A 27,147-nucleotide genomic window follows, 5' to 3' on the forward strand; every position below is an offset into this window, starting at 1 on the left:
GACTTTTGATTTTTGTACCCTTCGCCATGAGTGGTAAGGGTATATATAAGTTTTTCCGATTGTAATTTCTACATTTTTCATTTGCGACCCCACAAAGTATATATGTATATTCTGGATCGTTATAGATAGCGAAGTCGATATAGCCATGTCCGTCTGTATGTTGAAATCAACTTTCCGTAGCCCCTAAATAACTTACATACATGATTCATACATCAATATGTCGGGAATTCTTCCGGCTCGACCCACAAATGGCTGAGATATAAGGAAAAAACCGGGAAAACCTCGATTTTTGGCCAATTTTTTATATATATCTGGATTACTAAGTCATTAATATAGACAATATGGATATCTAATGATAGATATTTTAAAGTCCTTTGCAAGGATGTATATAAAGCTATAGTAAGTTGGACCTACAATTGGTCAAAATCGGGAAAAATATTTTTTAACCCGAATTTTTTTTCATCAAAAATTTTTTTGTCATAAATTATTTTTCCAAAAAGAAAATTGGAAAACAATTTCGAAAAGAAAAAAATTTAAAAGAATTTAAAAAAAGTTTTTTATAAAAAAATTAAAATTTTGTTTACCTAAAAATATTTAAAAAATTATTTTTAGGTATAATTTGGTGAAGGGTATCTAAGATTCGGCAGAGCCGAATATAGCTCTCTTACTGGTTTTATGAAAAATGTTTCTAATATTGGACCTATTTAAATACATCAACGTGATACACAAGTTGTTTTCTATTAGCATTAAAGAATATAAGTTTTTTTATATTTTTTTATCTAAGAATAATCCTTAAGAAAAGGGAACTCGCATGGATCTAGTCACGTAACTTGTTTCTTGGGAACAAATATGAGATATACGTTCGACAATTTTGGGTAGTCAAAATTAAGGAAAGAAAATAAAATTTTTAGTGTAACATCAATACCAAAAATGAATATGCTTATAATGGATATAATGTATGTATTTATGTACCTAGAAAATGTCTAAATATCGCCACAATAATTCGGAGTCCAAAGGATTAATGAACAAAAAAGTCTACTTCTATATTTGAAATATAAAGAAAAAATGTGAATGTATGAGGTTTTTGAAACATTTCTTTGGCTTTAAGTATATTTTTTTTCTCAGCCAGTTATGAAGTGTGTTTTGTAGTTGATTTGTGGCCGTAGCAAAACAAAAAAACCTAAGTGTTGGATTACAAGATTTATAAAAAAGTCAACTTTTAGTTTTCATTCGACAAATAACAAATAGTGTAAATATAGGAACGATAGGAAGATAGATAAAGAGAGAGAGGTAGAGAAATAGATAAAGAAATGTGGCACTTACCAGTTAAACTGTCAGCAGCCTTTACTGATGAAGTGTTGACAATGCAGACAACTAGTAACAGCATCAAAGTCAATAAAAAATGCCGTCTATGACTGTGTCGTCTAAGACTTTGACATCGTCGATCAACAGCTTCGCCATCACCACCAACACCACAATCATCACAATAATCAGCACCACAATTATTTCGTCTCCTTGTAATACTTGCAGCATGTGGCCATAATGATGTCGCAGTTATTGTTCGTGATGTTGCTGATTGTGTGTCTAGAGTTGGTGTTTTTCTTGTGGTTCTCCATAAATTCCTTGATATTATTTTACCAGAAATAATTGTGGAGGAACAAGACAACGGCCACAATAATGAAGACGACCACGAGGATAATGATGACGACGATGATGATGAGGGAAAACTTTTACAAGGCATAGAGAGATTTTTAATACTTTTCATGGATTTTCTAGATGTTGCTGTTGAATGATGTCTGTGGTCTTTTTGTGTTATAGACAATGTTTTTGTTGTTGTTTCTGTTTGTGATAATGATAATGTTGTTGGCACTTTTCTTAAAACAGCAGCTGCTAATGTAGCCTCTGTTGCTGTTGCCTGTAATTCATTACTCTCACCCTGCTGTTTGCTATTCCGTCGTCTTTTTGAATTTTTATAATTTTCCAAGGTAAACATTTTACTTTTTCAATTTATTATTATTGTTGCTGCTGCTGTTGTTGTGGCTGCCACCAATTTCTTTTTTTTTTCTCCTTTTGCCAATTTCACCACTTCGTCTATTGGTTTTGCCTGTAAATTGAAATTAAACAAATTTTCTAATTATTATTTTCATCATCATTGATTTTTAGATTGATTTTTGCCTGAAAATTTTGTTTTTCTAACAACAAACAGTCTGGTAGACAGGTGTTTTATAGCTAAATTAAATAATTTGTTAATTTTCTTTTAAATTAAATAACACGCGAATTCTCATTATAAACAATTTCATAATAAGGAAATTTGTTGTGTATTAAAAATTACTTATTAATGAGGATGATAATGGGTGATGTAAACGATTTTATTAGGAAATATGGAGCAATAAGTTGGTTTTAGAAAAGTGGTAAATTTCTAGGAAAATTTTAGTGATTTGCAACAAAATTGCTTGTGTTTTTTTAATAGTTTCCTAAAACATTTTGTTTCCAATTTAAATTAATTTTCCAAATTTTCTTAAAAATAAAAAGATTCCGCTTAATTTTGTTTTACAGTTTCAGGAATTTTGCTTTTGTTTCAAAATTAAGAAATTGGTACAAATTGTTATAAATATCCATGTAGGTAGTGTAATTTGAAATTTGTTTGATTTTTTTTTTGTAAACAAACACTAACAGTGAAGCTTGTCTACTAAAACCAGTATCTCTTGCGGGAATCGAACCATCAACCATCATAATATCGTCTAGTCTATCGAGGCACTCTCTGTATACACTATGACAGACAGATCATTCTATAGAATTATATCTTTTGTATCATCTCGAATATACCAAGATTTTTTGGTTAAGTTTAAGCTGCAATTGATTTTTCCAAACTAACGTCGTTTTTTTCTGGAAAATAATGTTGATCAATTTCTTTTCCTTTTTTGATCAAATTTGACTATTGCAGAAATTTGCAATATAGATTACGTTTCCATCCGATGTATGCTTTGTCTGTCAAAGTTCATTATAGGTCCTTTGAATTACAGGTTGCTTTGAATTCTACTTATGCAACTCATCCTTGTGTCTTTGTAATACGATTAAGCTATTTTTCTGATATGTTAGGTTGGTTGGCTAAGAATAGCTAATAAATATAAGTCAAATAGATAAATTCTTATACTCTGGGTTGGCTAACAGCCATAGTAATCGTGGATCCAATATGATGGCATAAATACTTCGGCTCTCGATCGGCTATCTATGGGTTAGCCAATGCAATCGGAGGATATAAATGCCTAGATGAGACTAAAATTCTTCAGTTCACAATCGACTAACCTAACTACAACATAACAGCATTGCCGAATTTTGACTTCGTCAAGTTCGGTTCTTCTTATTTTCTGACTTATTGACATAAACTATTTGAGAATTATAGCATATAAAAGAGGTATGTAGTTCGTATTGAAAGTATAGAAGTTTGATATTGGGTGTATGACTTACAAATGCGGTATTTTATTTTTAATAACTTATACTATGTAATTTTGTAGAGTATCTGTCATTTATTGAACATTATATTGTAAACATGAAAGCATTTTTTGCTTCGAAACTCATTTCTTCTTACGGCTTTCAAAATCATTTAGAACTACTCAAGCAGCAATTTGAAAACATTTGCGAGCAGCAGGATTCATCCAAAAGCAGGGAAATTGGGTGCCATATGGAAGACGATTTTACATGTCCGAAGTGATGCTTGAACACTATAAAAGAAAATCATGGCGCTAAGGTAACGCCCTGTATTTGGTGGTAGCAAAAGGGTCTATTATGAACTGCTGAAATCTGGACAGACCATCACAGAGAACCTGGAATGAACGCAATTGATACTTTTGAATATGCGGTCAGACATGAAACCGTAATATTTCATCATAACAACGCTCGGCCACATGTTGCAATACCTGTTAAAAGGTATTTAGAATGAAGTGGTTTGGATGGATTTCCTTAGCCGCTTTATAGTCCCGACTGTGCCCCATCCGACTACTATTTGTTTCGATCGAAGCAGAACCCTCTCTGTGGTATACGGTTCACATCAGAACAGAATATACACAGAGAAAACAGATTCGTGATAGCAACCGAATTTGTTGCCAATCGAATGATTCTATCTTAGTGACCGAATTTTACAGTTGTGGCTATTTGGAAGCGGTAACTAAAGTTTGGTTGCCTCAACTGAAATTCTTCTTTATTAACTGACTTTCTGTTGTTAGAACTGAAAAATTCTACGTGTGCAACCGAATCATTCGATTGGCAACAAATTCGGTTGCTATCACGAATCTGTTTTCTCTGTGTACGATATTGGCTTGATTCGTTCTTGGCCTCAAAATATGAGCCGTTCTTTTGGCTCGGAAGCCATGTGTTGCCAGAAAGATGCAGATACGGTGTTTATTAGTGGATTCACAAGGTAACCTACAATGTTCTAATATTTCACGACTCGATGGCTCAGCTTAAACGCCTCTTAGGCGTCCGACGCAGGTCTTTGCTTGGTTAGGATAACACAATAAATCTAACATACAGAGTAGTATTGTTTCAGGACAAAACTCTAATTATTAAAAAAAAGATGTTCAAAGCCCCACTACTATCGACTTCTATTGATACTATATTTTATTAAAAGTTCAGCTGCACTCACACAACTTACTTCAAACTTTCAAAGATGAATTTACACATTCCTATAGACTCCGAATAATTTTCTGTTTGATATATGCATGTCCATTCATGTCGAAGAAAGCGAACGTAAGAATCATCTCATTGCAAAGAAGTTGGAGAGAGTGTTGCAAAGCTGACAGAAATACTATTTGAATATTATTTTGAAATTTTTAACACTAAATTAAACCAAAAACCAGAAAAATATTTTCGAATAAATTTACTTATTTTACCAGGGTTTTAAAAGAAATATAAAATAACTGTATTTGGTTGTTGGAGCAGCCTTTGTAAACGTTTCTGATTTAATTGTGGCATTTGATCGGTATCGTCACAGTCGTAGTTTTAATCAGTATGAACTCAATAAATTCATTGTTTAATTAAAAAACTTATGAATTTCAACCATGTTAAATTTGTATATTGTAAATTTGTATACTGATTGTCGATAAACAAATTTGAACCACTATTATTGTTATTATTTTCTCTAAATATGAATAATGATCATTGAATATCTCTAAAAGATGCAATGTTAGGCATCTTAATAAGTCCTTTGAGAGGATAAACTATAATTTGATTCATTCTTAATAACTAAATTTTTCCGCTATGGCTTGAGTTGAGTGAAAAAAATTCGGTTATTTCAACTGTAATACTTCTTTGCCAACTGACTATCTGTTGCTAGAATCGAAAAAATCTATGGATATAATAGAATGATTCAATTCGCAACAAATTTGACCATCGAAACGTATCTGAATATAATAACTTTTAGAAGAGAACTTATGAAGAAATTCCCGACAAAGATGTCCCGAAAATTAACAAAAAAAAAATATTCCGCGTAGGAACGCTATACCAAACAAAAATTTAATTTTCAATTTCTGCCTCTCTAAAACTCAATCTAGGTATAAAGTTGACAGTGAACTTCCCGAAAAGTTAAAGTTGACAACCCCAGCGCCTTCTCTGGTGCATACAAACTATAAACCAGTCAGTGGTAAATTAGAAAAATGCTGAAATTGATCAAATATCATTTAAAAGAGGAAACAGTGTCAGAGAACTCAACATCATATTGACGCTACAACAATGCATCTGGAATGTCATATGGGAAGTCAGTCAAACTTCGACTTTCGATAGCAGCTCGTTCCTGAAAGCTTTGAACGAAATTCATAGAAATGTCATCAATTCTACAGTTGTAGATTATCGAATTAACGTCGTTCTTCGAGGCCGCCCAACTCCAGTAGCACATGTTGTGACCCAAACGAGGTCGGGCAATTTCGGAAATTTCTTTAGAAGATTTATTTTTAAAATTGCAGTATTATTTCTGCACAGATAAATTAGATTCGTTGTGATTTATTATTAATCCAATGAATGTTGACAAAGAAGAATTAGAATTAAGAATTGTTTAGCCATAACAAAAATATTTAATCCTTTAGACCAAGGACTGTAATGGTTATAAGTGATATCAAAAAATTAATTTTATAATAGTTATTTTGTAGCTTTAAAAATAAAAATCCATCTAAAACAGTTAGTTTTCAACATAAAAATAAATGTTCGGATGAAATTATTAAAAAGAGAGTTTAAAATTGCCGTCACAAAAAAAACTCATTTGAGGAGTTTTAATTTTCCCTTCAGAAAATAAAACTCATTTTATGTAAATTGACACCTAAAGCTTGTCGATAGTCAGATCATTACAATTAAAAACAAGTGGGAGTTTAATTTGTTATTTTGTTATTTCTATTATTAAATTGTTGTTTATACTGAAAACAAAAGATGAAAATAAACAAAATGAGTCTTATTTTCTGATGGGATAAAACTCATTTGAGTTTTATTTTATGACGGGAATAATAAAACTCCATAAATTAAAACTTCTCAAATGAGTTTTATTTTAGACGGGGAAATTAAAACTCCTCAAATGAGTTTTATTTTATGATGGCTAATTAAAAGAGCACTTCAATACGAACCTATTGGTATATAACAGAATAGGTGTCCTTTGACTTTAACATTGAGAGAACAGACATAAGTCTGAATGGAGAAATATGCTTAATGATCGCATAAATACCGAATTATATACATACAAAATTTACGATTTTTATTTCAGCACATTAATAAGTAAGTACTCTGTAACAATTTGAAATCTAAATTTTTCATTAATTCCATACATTTAAGTTTTATTGAGGACGACATACAAAATATACAATGTATTAAATATTTAATGATTTTAACAAAATGTTTTAAATTTGATTTTCTTTTTCCTTAGTCTTTCAAAATTTCAACATCAAGGGCTTCAAAAGTGAAATAAAAGCATACTAGGGAAAAGGCTAAGCTGCGATAAATTTCTGTTGCTCGTTCGTCTTTATCTTTGTAACAGATTTAAACAAAAAAGATTTATAAAGCTGTTTATAGTATTTTTTTTTTTTTGATTTTATGGACAAAGTACAAGTTTATGGCCAAAGAAGAAAATAAAACAAAAACATCAATCGTTTATTTAGGTAGAGAGAGGACTCATTTTATATAGCCATTATTTATTTTGTTTTCATGTTGCTTTTAAGAGCCCTGGCAACGAAGCTAAAAATATGTCGTATGTAAATCAAAGATCATTGATTTGTTTCTTTGCAATGGTTTCTTTTACGACATTAAAGATCGATTTTTCGTTGTTTTTTGTTTTTGTTTAGATGTCTTGTCTTGCCATTGCTTCCCCCGTAATGTAAACGTTTTAGTTTTTGCAGTTTAAGCTTAAATTGCTTTTAAGAAACTGGGTTGGTTGTGTTGTTCTTAATCTGAACCTGTAGATCAGTTGCAACATTGTCAACAAGGTTTGTTTTTAAAGGAGGAACAGTGGATCCTATGAAATAGGGATGTTTACTCGATCTTAAAATCAAAACAATTGCATTTTTACTTTAATCAAGGTTAGTTTATTATAAAATGTAAGAAAAAATAAATCAAAACAGTGGGGTGGTTAGTTTACTAACCCTCGTGGCGTTTGGCATTAAACATAATTATGAGCATCCTGACGGCAAAGTTTTGAAAAAGAACATAAACGATGACTTCAAAAAATATAATTGTTAAGAAAAATGCCAATAGATGCCAATAAACTATGTTTTAAAGACTATAGAAAAGGTGGTTAGTAAAGTGACCACTAATCCGCAAAGCGTTAATGCCTTTTATTAGTCCCTATAAAGATTTGTATGCTGTTTTCCATGGTATTTATGAGTTCCTAACTTTAAGAGGGAATTCTGTATTATTCATTTCTTCATTTGTACTGGAATATGTTTGTTTTACTGCTTTAAGCCTTTAAGGTTTATGGCTTACATTTATTAACTAAATATCTAAGAATGTATGTATCTGTGTAAACAATGTAAGTAAGTATGTATGAGGTTTTAAAAGTAAATATTTGTTGGCGCCATTTGTTTATTATCGCTGCTACTTCAGGGATTAAACCACCATCACACTCTCTCTCTCTTTATTTCCTTTTCATTTTCCACTTCTTTCTGATCTTGGTTTAATGACTTGTTTTTCCATTGTTGCTCTGTTGTCGTTATTTAGCTGAATTTAATGTTTAAATGTATCTTTTTTTTCCCCATTTCAAAGTTGGTTTAACGACAAAATCCTCTGTTATCGTGGATGTGTTTTATTTGTTGCTGTGTAACTTGTTAATTGAATTAAAGGAGCAACAAAATCAAATGAATAAAACAGCTTTAAAATCCAAGCAAGCGAAATTCGAACAAACAAACCCATAAAGTTAACCCAAACCGTAAGAAGCGCTTTTAAGTGGTTGTGGTTTGCAGTGGTAGGGTCGGTCTGCCGGTCGTTTTGTCATTGATTTTATTGTTTGCTGTCCAAAGCAACATGATTTCGTTTAGTCTTATAGTTTCTATGGCACAATTTCAAACTAAAAAAGGTTAAAAATACAAAAAAAAATGATTGGTTTTTTCTTCTGTGGTGAAGGCTCTACTAAGATTGAGAACATTTGGGGTATTCACAGATTCAACACAGTACAATGATGTTTTTTTTGAAATTTCTCGTGTTCAGAGTTTCTATCATGCAAATGGTGCCCACTATGTTGACCTTTATTTTGCACTTTTTTGATTTTCGATGCTACCAAGGTCTAAAATTGATCTCCGTCTACCTAGACCACCACAGTGGATTTCGAAGTTTATAGAAAATGATTCAAATAGGTCCATGATTTCACCTAGCCACCATAAATACATATGTCCTCCCGGAAAAAGGGTTTAGCACTGATAAATTTCTTAAACATTCAAGATATATATATAATCCTCTCCTAACTCATTTGTTTAAATATTTTTTTTTTCAAATATATTATATTTTTTACGTTTAAACTTAGTTATATTTCCATTCATATCAAATTCCAAAAAAATTTCTTGAATTTTTAGCTCATTAGTGCTTATTGCTACAAAACAAAAAAAGCCCTCAAGGACATTTATATTTAATCGTTTTCCCCATAGCCCGAATATATATGTCATCTCCAAATCAATGAATACCCATAATTACACTTAACTTAAGTAAGTCATAAAATTTATATTTTTATGTCTCAATATACATAAATATTTGTTTACATGTACAACTAACAATTCATGTTAAATGATTATAAATGTTTTAATAAAAAAAAAATCACATAAAAATAAATGAGAAGAACCAGCAAATCCAGTAGATATCTACATATGGACATATTTTCCATTTTATGTTTATGATCTTTATTACGCTGATTGTTATGTTTTGATTAAAATGTACAAATATTTTATTTTACAACCGCTACTTAAACATTCACTTGCCAGAACATTGGACTACTTAAGGACTTAATGTCATCTTTAAGGCGGGATGTAAGGTGATGGTGGTCTTAAAGATTTTTCTAAATTGTTTATGGTATTTCATAATATTATGAAAATAAAACATATAAATCTGTGGAGTTTGGACAAACCCTCTTAAGTCGAGATAAGAAAATATATTGGTTTTTATAATGAAACTAACTTTTTTAAAATGCTCCGTTTACACTAATCTGCTTCTTCTTACGAATATTAGTTTCCAAGATATCATAAAAAAGCAAATCAACTTATTTGGAGTTATTGTTGATCTGTTTTTGGCAAAACAACTTAATTCCCAAAAACTGTTGAATTTATCGATAATTATTTTATTATTATAATAAAGCTCTTCAAGGACAAATAATAAAATATTGATCGATAAATTCAACAGTTTTTGCGCTCTAATGAAAAATTTTAAAATTCCACTTGAGTTGTTTTGTCAAAAGTTCACAGAAATATAAATTGTAATTATAAAATGATTTGAGATATTGTTACATAAAACAGTATATAAAGCGTGTTTTTTATGACCAATAGAACTTACGAAAGGGTTAACTATCAAATGAACTGTCATACTGCGCACTCTTGATGACATTTATGATCAGTATACTGTGGCAAATCATCATGATTAAATTGACGCTTGAGCAACGCTACCAAATTATCCAAATTCACTATGAAAATCAGTCAACGATTCGGGCAATTTATAGACGACTGTTTTATCGCAAATTGTGCTCAGTGATGAAGATAATTTTTGGCTTAACGAGTTTGTTAATAAACAAAATAGCAGCATATGGAGTGAAACCAATCCACAACAGACTCCATTACATCCAGTTTGCTGCGGATTACACGCTCATTTCTGCAAAAATGAAACCGGAGATTGCGATACGGCCAATGGAGATCATTACCGCAACATGATTAATGAATTTTTTTGTTTGAAAATATGGATGACAATTGGACTTCAATGTCGTGCGATTTGACATCTCTCGATTATTTCCGGTTGGTCCACGTGAAGTTATACTAATAAACCAGCATTAGTAGACGCCTTGGAGGCCAACAATGTGAGTGTTATTTCCGACATACGGTCAGCAATGTTCGAAAAAGTGGCCCAAAATTGGATGTTATATGGGAGCCCAAGCTTCGTGCTTGAGCCGAAACATTACGACCTGCACTTTGCTCACAAGATTACGTTCAGAAGCGTCACAGCAAATACTTTAGGAATATTCCAAATAACACTGTAATGATCTTCAAAATGGTGGATAAGCCCATACTACGGGGGTACGGGGAAGTTGCTTGAAAGATTCTCTCAGTCTTTTGAAAGAATCTTACGAACTTCTGCACTAATGATTACAGGTACAATGATGGACTAGCTGGTCAAAAGAGTTGTTCCCAACTCTTCCTTTAGCACAGGCGCGGATCCAGAGGGAGTAAAATAGGAATTTTCCCTCACCAAAACTGAAAAGTTTTCATATAAAAAAGAAGAAAATTGATCACTGCACATCCAGATATTCCTTCATTAGATATTCCTTTAAAAATGGGAGAAAAAGAGTCCGTTTGTGGTCTTAACTATTGAACGGAAGGTGTCATTAAGACTTTTGGACCAATCCAGTGTTTTAAAGTCTAAGATTTCTACCATCAAGTTGGCCATGAATTGGTTATGTTTTATTGGATATACGGCATTGATATTCGAATCTATACCATCTAGACGTCATAGAATTTGGTTTTTAAGTGGCGGGCATTTCTTAACGAGGTGGAGACACTCTACTGAAAATAGGGTCACTAGGCTATACAAGTAATCATATTGTGGACATTGCTTAAGGTTTTATCGGATATACGAGATTGATATTCGAATCTATAACATGTGCACTAAATGAAATTTAGTCCTGGAATGACATCTCTTAACGAGATGCCAGCTCGGTTAGCAAAACTGCGAAATTCAGCTCTTGGAGGCGATAATGGAATATCACATGCAGGACATGATTAAGACGCGACTTTACATCTACGCTTAAACGAGATGATTCACAAAGACTACTTGCATAATCACAACCAAGGTATGGCCTGAATATAATTGTCATCGATTGATTGCTTTACCAACATTCCGCGGGTTCAACTTCAGTCACTGCCTGCTTTAATTGCATGCCAAGATAATGAATCTACCATATAAGTTGTCAGAATGAGAAAGAGCACCTTCTGTGCCACAGTCTGACGCTAGCGAATCGGAGATTGTAGACATTCTTCGGATCTGCTGGAAATAAACTTCAGAAGGAATTTCGCTCTTGGAAGTGAAAATTCATGATTTGAGGGCTATCACATTCAGGACTTAATTAAAACGCGACTTTACATCCACTCCTAAACAAGACGATTCACAAAGGCTACTTGTAGAATGACTACCATGGTATGACCTGACTATATTTTGTCATCGATCGATTGCTTTAACAAATATGTCGCGTATTCAACTTCAGTCACTGTTCACTTGAGTTGTATGCCATGAAAATGAAGCTACCTTATAATGACTTTCGTAGAAGTTGTCAGAATGAGAAAGACCGAATTCTCTGACACAGTCTGACCCTAGCGGATCGGAGATTCTAGACACTAGTTTTGCACGGACCAATTGGCGACTCTGTTGGATATGGACGTCAGAAGGAAGCATACATTCATTCTTGCAACTGAATGGTTGGTTAAGAACTAATTTCAGTCAAACGGAATAATGATTCAGTATTCCTTACTAAGACTCTTTCATTGCGGGTATCACAATGGGAACAACGCCGTAAGACTCAAGTATGTCACTATTCGGCAGGATATTAAAGCTACCATGGTTTCTGTAGAAGTTTTCAGATTGGGAAAAAGGCGATGAGGGCTGTGCAACTTCTCTGCCCCTGTCCAGCCATAGCGGATTGAAGATTCGAGACGATTGATGTAATACAACCTGTAAAATCTGTCGGAGATGCTCGTCAGAAGTATAAAGACCTTCGTTCGTACAATTGAATGGATACTGACTCAGTATTCCCTACTATGACTCTTTCATTGCGGGTATCACAATGATACTGATGCCGAAAGACTGAAGTATGTTATTATTCGGTAGGATATTGAATCTTCCATGGCTTCTGTAGAAGTTGTCAGAATGGGAAAGAGGAGAATAGGGCTGTGCAACTTCTGTTCGGCCTTAGCGGATTAAAGATTCGAAGCGATTGATTTGCACAACCTGTCAAATCTGAAGATGGTCGTTAGAAGGATAAACACCTTCGTTTGTGCAATATAATAGCCTGATTAGAGACTCATTATGTCCGAAGTGGGTACTGACTCAGTATTTCTCACCTTGGTTATTTCATTCCGATGAAATAACCTATTCACCATTCGGCAGGAGATTGAATCTACCGTTACTTCTGTAGAAATTGTCAGAATAGGAAAGAGGAGCAGATGGCATTGTAACTTCTCTTCCACTGTCCGGCTCTAGCGGATTAATGACTGTCGGACATGGTCGTCAGAAGGATAAACACCTTCGTTCGTGCAATTGAATGACTCGATTAAAGACTCATTTCGGTCGAATGGGATACTGACACAGTATTCCTTACCTTGGTTATTTCTTTCTGAAAGACTTAAGTATGTCAGAATGGGAAAGAGTAGAAGAGGACTTTGAAACTTGTCTGCCACTTTCCGGTCCTATCGGATTGAAGATTCGAGACGACTGATGTGCACGATCTGTCGTTCGTTCAATTGAATGGCTTTATTGAAGACTCATTACGATCGAAGGGGATACTGAATCAGTATTCCTTAACTTGACTATTTCTTTCTGGGTACAACAAGGCGAGGAATGCTGAAAGACTCAAGTATGCCACTATTCGGCAGGAGGTTAAAGCTACCATGGCTTCTGTAGAAGTTGTCAGAATGGGAAAGAAGAGAAGTGGGCAGTGCAACTTCTTTGCCGCCCCTAGCGGATTGAAGATTCTGACTCAGTATTCCTTAACTTGACTATTTCTTTCTGGATAGTTATAACAAGGTGACGGATGCTGAAAGACTCAAGTGTATCACTATTCATTTAATCCATCGTTTACTTCAACAGAAATGTCTTTAATGCTATTCGAATCAATTTTCAGAGTCCATTGATAGATGAGATACAGAAATTGCTAAATTTTTCTTTGGAACAAATATGAGAAGGACCTAGTGGAAGTTGGAATATTTTGGGAAATTTGAAGTACAATTGAACCACATCGATATTTGTTTTACGGACACTCTATTTTCCAACGAAGTAACATGCATTTCAACAAAACACAAACAAATTACACGTGTATGTACTAAAATACGTAACTAAATATGAACTAATAATTGTATGTATTGTATTGTATATTTAAGTACACATGTTTTGACAACATTTAAAATGTAATTTTGTTTTTTTAATTTGAAAATGTATAAAATCGAAACCCTGTATTAAGCTAGTGCTCAAGCTGGTAGTAACATGGTAACAAAACTGCCAATACAACACAGTGAGTTGAGTTGAGTGTATCATGTTGCGTCTAGGTGGCGACAATTGTTATTTATTTTTGTATTTTTTATTTATTAATTTATAGTATATTTTTGTTGTTTAGTGTTCAACACGTACTTACGTGTGTTGTTCTCGTAGTTATAGACTGAAATATTAAATATGATTTTAATTCGCTACAAGTTGTATGGAAAATTCTCTTAAAACATGGAAAAAACAAAAAAAAAACCAAACAAACCTCTAATCAAATCATAAGCTATGATTTTTTTATTTTTATTATTTTTTTCTGTTGTAGTTTATAATTGTTTAAACGTTACCGACTGCAGCGTAGAAGAAAATTTACATACATAATTGACATTTATACTGTAATACAGTGTACTGGATGAATTGTATGGTAGTTACTAGTGGGTGGTCATTTTGGTAATGTGTGAGAAATATGTAATTATCAGCAAAGGAAACATGCATATTAAACTAAAATAACCAAGCAAAAGTTGTTGATAAAGCAAAAAACGATTAAAAGAATCAATGGGTTATTAAAAGATCAAAGTCAAAAAGTATATGCAACTGATAATATCTAGTAAACATTTAGATTTTTTGTTATACTCAATCGTATTGATCATAATTTTATAACACCTAATCTTGAGGACCCATAATAATAAAGACATTTTTAAAGTCTTGTCATCAATTTTATTATAACCTTCAACATGAGTGGCAGGGTATATATGAGCTCGTCATTCCGTTTGCGATTTCTATATTTTTTATTTACGACCCCATAAAGTATATTCTGTATAAAGTACTTTCCGTGGCATCTATATATCCGTTATATTCCCGATTCGGTTGCTATTTAAAATCGAGGAAATCTGCTCACAAATGGGACCGATGCTGAAAGACTCAAGTATGTCACTATCCCACAACTACCATGGCTTCTGTAAAAGTTGTTAGAATTGCAAATAGTAGAATAGGGCTGTGCAGCTTCTCTCCCATTGTCTGGCTCTAGCGGATTGAAGACTCGAGACGATTGATTTGCCTATATTTGATCTATATCTGCATTATTAAATCATTATAATAGCTTTTTCTACAAAAATTTATTTTTTTTTTAAAGGATTTCCCTTCCTTTTCATATTTCGTGTGATCAATTTAATTTAATTGAATCTGAAATATTTATTTTAGAGTCTTTTTGCATACGATGCTGATCGTTTTTACATGACAACTTTTTTAAACAAACCACATCAAGCGATTTTGAAGATAATTTTGTACATATGCCTTCTTCATATAAAGAACGAACTCTATTGAACATATTCGAAATCCCGAAAATCTGTTTAAAATTCATATTTAAGAAGATATTCCTATAAGATAGGTCCATAATAGATATTATTTACAGCCGTATCATTATAAAATTCCTCGGAATCATAAATCACTTATAAATGTTTATATCGACATAAAATTCTACTGCTTGTAACTCTCATATAAATGTTTGTATCATGACAAAATAATCAATAGCGAAACCGGAAATATGCCGAAAATTTAGAAAATAAGCTCTAACCATAAAAGTTTATATAATTTTTAAATACAAAATATTTTTTTTTCATTTAAAAAGGTTATAAAATTCGTTGCATAGAAAAATGCTCTAAGAGGAAGACATGCATAAACATACACTAACAAATCGATGGCAAAATTCTTAAATATAATACACACATTTCCAATTCAGATATTGAACGCCTTCTTTTCTTAAAGAGAAACCTTAGAAGGAAGTGGCAACATGCTTGAAAACAGAGGCTGTCTGCTTCTAGTAAAAAGCTGAAAAGAGTTCTTCAATTGGAAAAGTATCGCAGAAATAGAAATTACATTCACACAAATTTTTCCCTTTGGAAGGCAACGAAAAATATCAAGCCACCGGTAGAGGTACAAAGCACTTTTAAGGAAAGATCACTTAAGTGCAGTCTTAGAACCAAATACGACAACAAATGATTTTGAACTTGAAGAGCCATCTGTACCTACGTTATCTAACATGGATATACTTCCTATAAGCCCAGATGACATTAACAAAGTTATCAAAGAGAATATAATATTGAAAAAAGCACCAGGAAATGATTCAGTGATTAAAAATCTATAATTCTGTTATCTACAATATTTAATACGATCTTTAAACTATGAGTTTTTCCGACAAATTGGAAAACTTCTCACAGGATAATTATACCAAAGGCATCCTCCTACAGACCTATTAGCTTACTTCCTTGTATGTCAAAGCTATTCGAAAAAATATTTCAAAAGAAAATCATAGCATTTTTAAATGAGAAAAATACTATCCCTGAAAATCTTTCGAATTAAGGAAATATTTTTCTGCTATATTTTTGGATGTCAGTATATAATATTAAATGTTTGCTAACATCATCTACCCATAAACTACTGGAATCGTATCTATCGGACCGTTTATTTACAGTTAAGTACAAGAGAATATAAGATTGAAAGGGTTCTTGGACCTACCCTCTATTTACTTTACACCTCCGACTTGCCTACGAGCTATAAATTCACTATTTCTACATTTGCTGATGATACCGCCATTATTAGGTCGCACGAAAATCCACACAAATCATCTAGACAACTGAATGACACCTCATATGTGTGGAGATATGCTTGAAAAACTGGAAAATATGGGTGAATGAGTTACTTTTGCTCATGTCACACATATCAATGTTAATATATCTCAGTCCGATTATGTAACACAATTTGGTATTCTTTTGGCGTCGTCATATAGAAATTAGAAGACTTCACATGAAGTCAAAAGCCTCTAAAATTCACTAGTTACTCAGTGACCAATCAAAATTAAGCCTAGAATAAAAAGTCTTATAAACAACATGGATGTGGGCAAGTACTAGAAACAGTCTACCAACAAAAAAATTTGTAAATGAATCAAACTTGACATTTTTAATTGTAATATTAGACTAGATATGTATATTATATTTTATATATAAACAAAATGTATTTCTATGGTCATTCGTACAAAAATTATTACCAAATCCGACACTAGCTCAGATATCTTAATTTTATACAAAAAAAAAATTATTTTTTAATGTGTTTTTATCATTTCTTAAGTGTTAACAAGATGGCTCGATTGACAGCTATATTTTTGACCATTCAATTTAAATACAAATTAATTTTGAGTAATTTCAGTTTGAATGGAATTTTTTGGATAATTTGTAACGAGCGTCACGTAACGTGCATCACAAAATGTTCTCGGCTTTTTATGAAAATGGCAAATGTTTGTTCATGCAAATAAGTTATATCAGAATTCTCTTTCATTCATATTTATTTTAGGAATAAGATTTTGTGTGCTTTATTATGCAAAATTCTCTAAAATTATGAAAAAACACTTGAACTTTTAATGTTACTTCCATTTTTTGTAACGTGCGTCACAAAAGTGATTTTTTCGCAAGAAATGGCAATTATAAGGTAACGTTCGTCACGCAGGATTTGCCCATATATGGAATCCATTTACGAGGAACGTTAAGTATTACCAGTATTGATCTTATACAGAGGGTCCAATCGAAAATTCCATGGTAAATAAGAAATGAAAATATCCACAGGGACTTGGAAGTACCACTAAAGAAACTCCTTGATAAACTTCCTCGACTTCTCTCACAAAAGCCAAACCAAATCAAAGCTTCGTAGAACCGATCTACTAACCCGCTAAGATGAGGTCCATTTAACAATCAATGCACTATTTAAGGAGCAATTGGTTTTTATTTTTGTTATGACTTAAAAATGCGGGATTTACAATAGATTGGGTATCTTTTGAACGCGGTTTTTGTTTTTAATAACTAATATGACATTTTGAAGGGTTCATATCTGTCATTTATTCTCAGTTAGTTATTTAATATTATAGTGTAAAAAACTAAACAAAAAACTAACTGTGCGGTTCAGAAAAAGTTCATAGACCAAGAATTGGAGGCATTACTTCATGAAGATTGTTGTCGAACTCAACAAGAGCTTTCAAAATCATTAGCAATTTCAAAACATTTTCTAGCATCAGGATTCATTCAAAAGCAGGGAAATTGGATACCGTACGAATTGAAACCGATAGACCTTGAAAGACGATTTGGCATGTCCGAAATGATGCTTGAACGCTATAAAAGAAAATTATTTTGTCAACGAATCCGAAACATAAACGATCATATGTGAAGCCCGACAAACCAGCCGAATCGACACCAAAGTCAAATATCCATGGCGTTAAGGTAATTCACTGTAGTTGGTGGAATCAAAAGGGTCCCATCTATTATGAGCTGTTGAAATCTTACCAGATCATCACAGGGAAGCCGTCCTGAAAAATGCCAGACACGAAGCCCTAATATTCCATCATGACAACCCTGATGTCACATCAGGTATGTTTTGCCAAGTTTGGGAGGTTTGTTTGGAATACGCTTCACTTTGGAACAGAATATCCTATATTGGCTTGATTCGTTCTTGGCCGCCAAAGATGAGCAGTTCTTTTGGCTCGGAATCTCGGAATATGTTGCCAGAATGATGGGGAAAGTTCATAGCTAATAATGGCCAATAATTTGATTAAATTTATTTTGTACAAATGTTTCAAAATAAAGTCTAAGTCATACACCCGTAATAAGATTTAAATACTTATTGATAGGACTAATGATCTAAAGTAGATTCAATAATTATTCATAAAATATCTGGAACAGATAATTACACTTTGTGTAATTTTTTGAGTCATGGAAATATAACCATATACGGACACCACTACGTGATAAAAGACCAAACAAAAAGACCCGTGTCTCACAGTTTTGCCCAAAGTCATGCACTTTTTTATAGGTCCCCAAGATTTGGGGCCTCGGTGTCAATGATAATTTTCTCAGGTTCATATCTTGCAAACTGTTCGGAATTTTGATTTACTCTCTGAGGCAAAGTTGTAGACCTTGTCATAAAGAACAAAATAGGTTGCATTGTGTTATCTAATCATTGGTTCAAGAATTTAATGGCATATTTCCGGTTTCCCCAATGATCTGAAATAAGTTTTGTATAAATCGAAGTAACTTAACCAAATTTTGGCTGCCATTATTGGTCAGAACTCCGTGCTAGTGTATGGGTTACTTTGACTTGTTTAAATGTTTCTCAAAACACCAATTGTACACCACGTATATGCACTGCAACCTTTTCCATTTGATTACAGTAACAAGCTCTTAGTTAATCTAGTTTCTTGCTGTTGTTTGTTGATTTTTCTTTGGCTTAATGTCTTTATAGCCATGTAAAAAAAACATGTTTGTATGTTTTTCTTTATACATTTGTTTCCCAGTGCAGTGGTTACTTTTGCCTTTAGGCCATGCTCTCATATTTAACAATCAATTGGTTGGTTTGATTAGTCGAACATGCAGTGACACCCTCATATGACACAATATAATTTAATTAAAAATTCTAATTTATTTATTTTCAATAATAATAATAATAGTATTATAATAAAAAAAATTGTATGCAATATGTATTTACTTTAAGCCGGGCATAATAATGGAAAATTATATTGTTAGAGGTGGTTAAAGGAAGGAGCCAGAATTATGTATGTGTTCTGTTATTGTTAAGAAGATAATTAATAATTTATTTTTATTGATATAAATAGATGTAAAACAGCATAAACAAATATGAATAAAATAATAATTTATGAAAAAAAATAATAGAAGAAACAAAAATTAGTTAATAATGGACTAATATTACACAAATGACTACTGAAATTATACAGTGTCAAATAAGTGGCGGTATGTCAAATAATTGTTAAATACAAGACTTTAAAGCTTTATTATAAATATTTTTAGTTAATAAAATTGTCAGTTAGGAGCTGGAATGACTATGACTTTGGCATGACAAGAATACCTGTTAGAATCATTCTGGAAGTATTTCCTTTGAAATATTCCAAAGATTTTACGATTTTATCAACAAACCTCCCTGTAGCTCAGTTTTTGTTAAAACCGGGTGATTATAAATTCAATTTTTGTCGCATCACTGTTGCAAAATATCCATATTTATAATAATTGTTTTTTTTTCAATTCCCTCTACTGTACTCCGTCGCAGTTAGTAGTATAACATTGATAGTATTTAGCAGTTATTTGCATGGAAAATCATTATTCAAAATGATATTTATATCCACCACGAAGTGTCACAAAGTATTTCGCTTTTATTATTCTAGTCACACATTAATAATAAATATATTCGTTTTAGCTTTTCAGAGAGTGTGATTTTATTTTCTTGGCCCAGTTTGGGTTTTTTCCTGCTACTAAATAAAACTAAAGGAAACAATAAAAACATATTTATACACCCGCAACGACTTTTAATTACGCTTTAGCAACAGACCGATTGGAAAGGAATATGTGTGGAAGTTATAGATTTAGTAGAATTACACAGTTCGAGTATTAGAAAAATAGTTTTAAACATCGCCTGGTTTGATGCTGTTTAAGAGAACAAATTAAAAATAATTAGATTTGAGCTTTGTTCTATGCTAAACAATTGGTGAATGGGTTAATTTTCAGAACCAAAATAATCAGAGTCATTATGAGTTCCTTTGTCAAATTGCTAAGGAGCCATTTTACTATTTTTTAACTCGTCTTTAGTACGAAAAAAGTCCTATGCATTTTATATTGCCGTTAAATGGCAAACATATTAAAATAATATTTATATGGATTCCGAACCAAAAGAACTGCTCATATTTTGAGGCCAGGAACGAATCAAGCCAATATCGTATACTTTGTTCCAAAGTGAAGCGTGTCACAGCCATGGATATTTGACATTGGTGTCGATCCATTGAATTCATATTTCATCGCAAGTAATGATGCGGTGTATTAATGCTTTTCTTTTATAGAGTTCAATGTTCAATTCGGGTATGCAAAATCATCTTCCAAGGTCATTCGGCTTCATTTCATATGGTACCCAATTACCCTGCTTTTGGATGATTCCTGCTTCTCGCAAACGTTTTTTAATTACTGTTTGATTTGCTCCCTATGATTTAGCAAACTCTTGTTGAGTTTTACAACAATCTTCACGGAGTAATGCTTTTGTCTTCCGTATTAAAATCACCACTTGTGAACCGCACAAATCATCTCTCATACGTTGAAACCGATGCACACTGGTCGATCCCATAGGCCAAAAATAAAAAATCAAAGTTTGTCACCTAATTTGTCATCACTATTTCTTCATAATAAAAACTTCATATGCGGGAAGTTTTGCTTTACTACTATTATTTAAAAAAAAAAGTTCCGATGAAGCACAAAGATTGCTCGCCAAAGCTTATGGTGAATGTGTTCCATCGGTTTCAACTTGAGATGGAAAATAGATCAATAACGATAACCCGATGTGAATGAGATAATACCCGAATCTACACCAAAGCCAAACATCCATGGCGCTAGGTAATGCTCTATATTTAGTGGACGAAAAAGGGTTCTATATATTATGAGCTGCTGTATTTATAATGAAGTGGTTGGAAAATTTTGCCTCACCCGCTTTATAGTCCAGACCGTACCCCGTCCGACTACTATTTGTTTCGATCGATGCAGACTGCTCTCTCTGGGATACGAATCACTTCCGAATAGAGTATCCGATATTGACTTGATCGTTCTTGGCCTCAAAAGATGATCAGTTCTTTTTTCGCGGAACCCCGATGTTGCCAGAAATATGGGAAAATGTCATAGCTAACAATGGCCAATACTTTAAAAAAATTTATATTGTACAAATATTTCAAAATAAAAGCTAAAAATATCAAAAAATTACACAATTTTAAGTCATAAGCGCATTATTTAGATGACATAGTAATTGAGATATACATAGGTAAACAAAACAAGGTTGTTTGCTTATATCTCAACCCTTTGTGGCTCGATTTTAAAAAGCAACTGAACCAGTACTAAAACCGCTATATTGATATATCACACATGTCTGTAAGCTGTTTAAGCGCCTCCTAAAGGTGATTTCAAGAGATATGGCCTCCACTATCTATAACGATCCAGAATATATTAGCTCTGCATCCAAGGATGTAGTAGAAATTTTGGAAGCAATACCATAGCTTAAATTATAGCTACTAAAAGTAAAAGCAAGAGGTATTGCATGATTTGGAGCATGATTTTTGTTCGAGATGTGCCGTTTGAAAAAAAGTCAAAAAAGTTTTTGATTTCGGAAAAAAAATTATTTTTTCAAAATATTGAAGAAATAGCTATCAAAACTATTTGGGACACATTTTGCTAAGAACAATAGGTAATAAGTTACATAGATGAGAAAAAACACCTGATTGGCCAAAATGTAAAAGTTTGACTCCCTCTAACTCTGAGAGTTCTCGACCGATCTTGAACTAACCTTCAAATTCCATCCCGATCGGAATTTTGTTAATGTTACAAACGATATAAACAACCTATTAAATGTGTACATAACTCACTTGCGGTGGTAATAATATATATAAAAAAAGAGATAAAACATTTGTGTTCCAAAGACTAGAGTTAATAATATTAAACTGAAAGAAGAAAAAAAAATGAAGTGAAACATATCTAGCGACAAGATACAAGTATTTATTGCTATTTAACACCTCAATAAATACATGCTATAACCAAATCAATAAATTATTTAAAAACCATAAAAATCATGATTTATACTTTATTTAGACACTGAGTAGAAATCTACTACTACTACGTGGATTACTACGACTTTTGCTATATATATAGTAGACACCAACGTCACTGTCAGACAGATATTGTCTACTACTACTCGTTCTTACAAAACAATTTCATGATTTTTATTTATTTTTTTAAATTGATGCTTAACTTAAATCCCCTAGAAAACAATAAAATAACTAAATACACAAATAATATTATTAAACATTTCCTAGTCCATTAAATTATAACAACAATAAGATTGAGAAGAAGTAGAAAAAAAAGAGGTAAATAAATATTTAATATAGAGTCTGTGGTGATATTTGAGTTGATAAAATGACAGAAGAAAAAATCAGTAGTATGACAAATGGAAAAGTAAACAAAAACAATTCAAATTAAAATATTTATGGTCGTTAGGTTAGGTTGTATAGAAAACTTAATAAATAAATTAGTAATAAAAAGTATTTTTGGTTTGAATTTATTTTTATTTTTTAAATAAAAACTTACAAGTCAACACCCTGCCCTACAGTACCAAACTAAATAAGAGATGAGCTTTGTTATATTTTAGCTCGCTTTGCATTCCGAAACCTTTAAACGAAGTGTGTTTATTGTTCGATTGCTATCGTTAAGAATTACAATACATTATTTATTTGTGTCATTTAATATTCAAATTCATTAGTTATGCGAGCCAAATAATAAATATTTTAAAACTAAACCAAAAAATTAAAATAATATACTACATAGTATAAATAAAAACACACATTTATAATACGTATTATACTATATATATTATTAAGAGTCCAATATTGCTGCAAATTACTTCATTAGTTACAAATCAAAATGTAAAAAAAATAAAAAATAATAATAAAACATTAGAATTACTAATTTCGTAAAACTAGAAATCTGGGTATGGTTGGTTAGATTTCTTGTTTTCTTTAATAGTAAAAACCAACAAAACTAAATAATAAAAAACTAATATTGGCGCCAGTCAAAAATCATTAAACAAATTTTATATTTATTTTAAGTTTTTTTTTTCATCTATTCTCAAAATAATACACAGAAAACATCAGAAAGTCATAAATATTGAATTATGGTTTTTTAATAAAGAACAACACCTTGTTTTTGTTCTTTTTTTTTTGGGTTGTTTGTTTATTGCCATTATTGTTTGTCGTAATTCTAAGAATGACAATTAAACACCAAAAATATAAATAAACAAATAAATATTTAATAGCAAACTAATTTATTTAGGTTGTTGCGGTTAAAATGTTGACGTACCAAAATCAAGTTACAATAAATGGTAGAGACGTTTTAGCAAAAAATGTTTTATTAAGCATGGGTTTCTTCACTTTTTCCTGGGACACTGTACATAAATCAGTGCCTCAGATCATCTCAATTTCTATTGTTTAGAAATTTTTTCGCTAAATTAAATTTTTAGACAAAGTAACCATACAGAAAATTACTCGTTACTTTTGTACAACCCCTTAAAATTAGATTTAAAACACTTTACAGAAACTATTTTCCAAAAATTATTGAATTCTAAGCAAGTAACCATTTGAAATTACAAGAAGTAATCGTTATATGCTCCAATTTACTATTTACTATTTTTGTTATTAAAATATCTTCTTAAAATCCATAAGATTCCAAAAGTAACCATATAGAAAATTACTCGTTACTGTTGTAAAACTTCTTAAAATTAAATTTAAAACACTTTACAGAAGATATCTTCCAAAAATTATTGAATTCTAAGCGAGTAACCGTTTGGAATTGCAGCAAGTAATCGGTAATTAAGGTCAATACATCTGCGGATTTATGTAAAACTTGTTAATTAAATCATTGCTTATAAAATTTGTTGAGAACAATCAAATTTAATCGATTAAATTCAGATTTGTACAAAAGTAACCATATAGAAAATTACTCGTTACTTTTCTCTAACGTCTTCAAATTATATGTAAAACACTTTACAGAAGATCTTTTATAAAAATTATTGAATTCTAAGCGAGTAACCGTTTGGAATTGCAGCAAGTAATCGGTATTTCATGTGAATATTTCTACGAATTTGAGTAAAACTTCAAAATCAAATCATTACTATTAAAATTCGTTGATAACAATCAGAATTGTTTGATAAAATTCAGCTTTGTCCAAAAGTAACCATATAGAAAATTACTGGTTACTTTTGTCAAACGTCTTCAAATTAGACGTAAAAAACTTTACAGAAGATCTTTTTAAAAAATTATTGAATTCTAAGTGAGTAACCGTTTGGTATAGCAGCAAGTACTTGGTATTTCATGTGAATATATCTTGGAAATTGTGTGAAACTTGTTAACCAAATCATTGCTAATAAAATTTGTTGAGAACAATCAAATTTGTTTGATAAAATTCAGATTTGTGCAAAAGTAACCATATAGAAAATTACTCGTTACTTTTGTTAAACTTCTTATAATTAGATGTAAAACACTTTACAAAAGATATTTTCCAAAAATTATTAAATTCTAAGCGAGTAACCGTTTGGAATTGCAGCAAGTAATTGGTATTTCTTGTGAATACATCTGCGAAATTGTTTAGAACTTGTTAACCAAATCATTGCTAGTAAAATTTTTGGATAAAATTCAGATTTGTACAAAAGTAACCATATAGAAATCTACTCGTTACTTTTGTAAAACACCTTCAATTTAAGTTTAAAACTCTTTACAAAAGCAATGTTCTAGAATTTAATAAATTTTGAGTCGATAACCGTTTGAAATTACCATAAGTAATCGGTATTCTATTTCCAAAATTTGTAGAATTTCTATAAAAATGTGTAATTAAAACAGCCTAAAAAAATATTTTTATAAAATACATAATTGTCCAAAAATAACCACATAGAAAAGTAGTCGTTATTTTTGTAAAATGTCTAAATGTCTTTTTAAAAAAATTATTGGATTTTAAACGAGTAACCATTAAAATTGATTGAGAAAAATCAAATTGTTTATAAAATAAAGATTTGCAAAAAAGTAACCATATAGAAAACTACTCGTTACCTTTGACAAACTTTATTAAATTAAGTACATAAAACTTTAAAGAAGAAATTTATTAGAAATTATAAAATTTTAAGCGAGTAACCGTTTGCAATTATAACAAGTAATCGGTATTTTATATAAAATTATATTCGAATTTTTCTAGAAATTTGTAACTAAATCATTGCCCTCACTTTAAGAATTACTATAGTACCAATGTTTCAAAATTATTTTTTTTTTACTAAAAGTTTTTTTCAGAATTGATTAAATTTAAAACAGTACTAAATTTATTTATAATTCTGACATTTGACTAAAAGTTTGAGAAGTTCAGGGTTTGCTGTCAGGTTTCATATGGAAGCAAGTGAAAAAGTCAGCATTGATCTGTAAGGGATCTGTTGAATAAATTGAAATTGGTACCAGATCTTCACTTTGTGACTTTATCAATTGAATAACTCTCATCCCCTTGAAATAAAATACTTATTATAATCCCAAATTCTCGATCAAAGGTCACTTCAGTTGAATATAATTCTAATTTTCGTGATGGCCATATTTCATCACATTTTGTAACCAAATAACAAAAATAAATAAATCAAAATAATTTCGTATAGCAATAAATCCATTGAAATTATTCTTCTGGAATCAAATAAATTTAATTGAAAATTCCAACAACTCTTAATCATACAATGATCTTCATTTAATAAATAAACCAACAAAAATTAATAAATAAAATCTGTCAAGTCATGTCTGAAATTTTAAAACAACAACACTAAATTTCCACAAAACAATAAAACAACAAAATATTAAGTGACTAATGCCAAATAAAGGCAAATGTCTGGCCGGCCGTCTAGTCTAATGATTGGGGCTTAAGAAATGCTTATATTAATCATGATTATTTTTTTGAAGATTTTATTGAAATCCCCCCAAAATAAAAGTAACAATTACAATACGAGTCTGCAATATAAATAAGAATTTACTTATTAAACGAAATTGGTATTTTGTTGTTAATTATTATTTACAAGCACGTATTTGCCAAATCAGATTGCGATCAATAGGGTGTTTGAACTGGCTAAAGGAGATTTTATTGGAGTTCATTGCATTCATTAAGAAAAGTTTGCAACAGGGGTAGTACGGAGCATAGAATAAAATATACATAAAGGCGTTACTGATATAAAAAAATCTAAGCCATTAATCTGTGTCTTAACTAAAATTTATAGGGGAACTTTTGTCCTTAATTTGTATACAGTTTAAACCCCCAGACATTGGTCTGTCATGACATAAATATATTTATGTCATATTTATGACATATTTCAGAATATATTTATTATTTTCTTTAATCAATAAATGTTACTGTTATATGAATGCATCTTTCAATTTACACGAGTATATGTCAGAAAATATTTATGTCAAGATATTTTTATGTCATGGCATTTTTATGTCAAGACAGTTTTATGTCAAGACATAAATTGTTATTTTTATTGTTACTAAATTCTTGCTCCTAAAAAGTATAGTTTTCAAAATACATTTGTATCAGAATGCCACTCAAGGTGAAGGGTATACAAACATCATGTTAAATTCACTTATATTTTCATTTGCTATAA

At 31.3% G+C, this 27,147-nt stretch overlaps 1 protein-coding gene across 1 annotated transcript in view; it reads right to left on the reverse strand.

The window, feature by feature from the left end:
* cv-2 (crossveinless 2) overlaps positions 1-27,147 on the reverse strand; it is a 199,290-nt gene that overhangs the window by 70,551 nt on the left and 101,592 nt on the right. The window contains exon 4 of the mRNA XM_065511881.1: positions 1,324-2,104. Coding sequence (XP_065367953.1) covers positions 1,324-1,993 — 670 coding nt within the window. The 5' untranslated portion in view covers positions 1,994-2,104. The remainder of the gene's footprint in view (positions 1-1,323; positions 2,105-27,147) is intronic.

This window comes from Calliphora vicina, chromosome 5 (genome assembly GCF_958450345.1).
Source record: "Calliphora vicina chromosome 5, idCalVici1.1, whole genome shotgun sequence".
NCBI lineage: Eukaryota > Metazoa > Arthropoda > Insecta > Diptera > Calliphoridae > Calliphora > Calliphora vicina.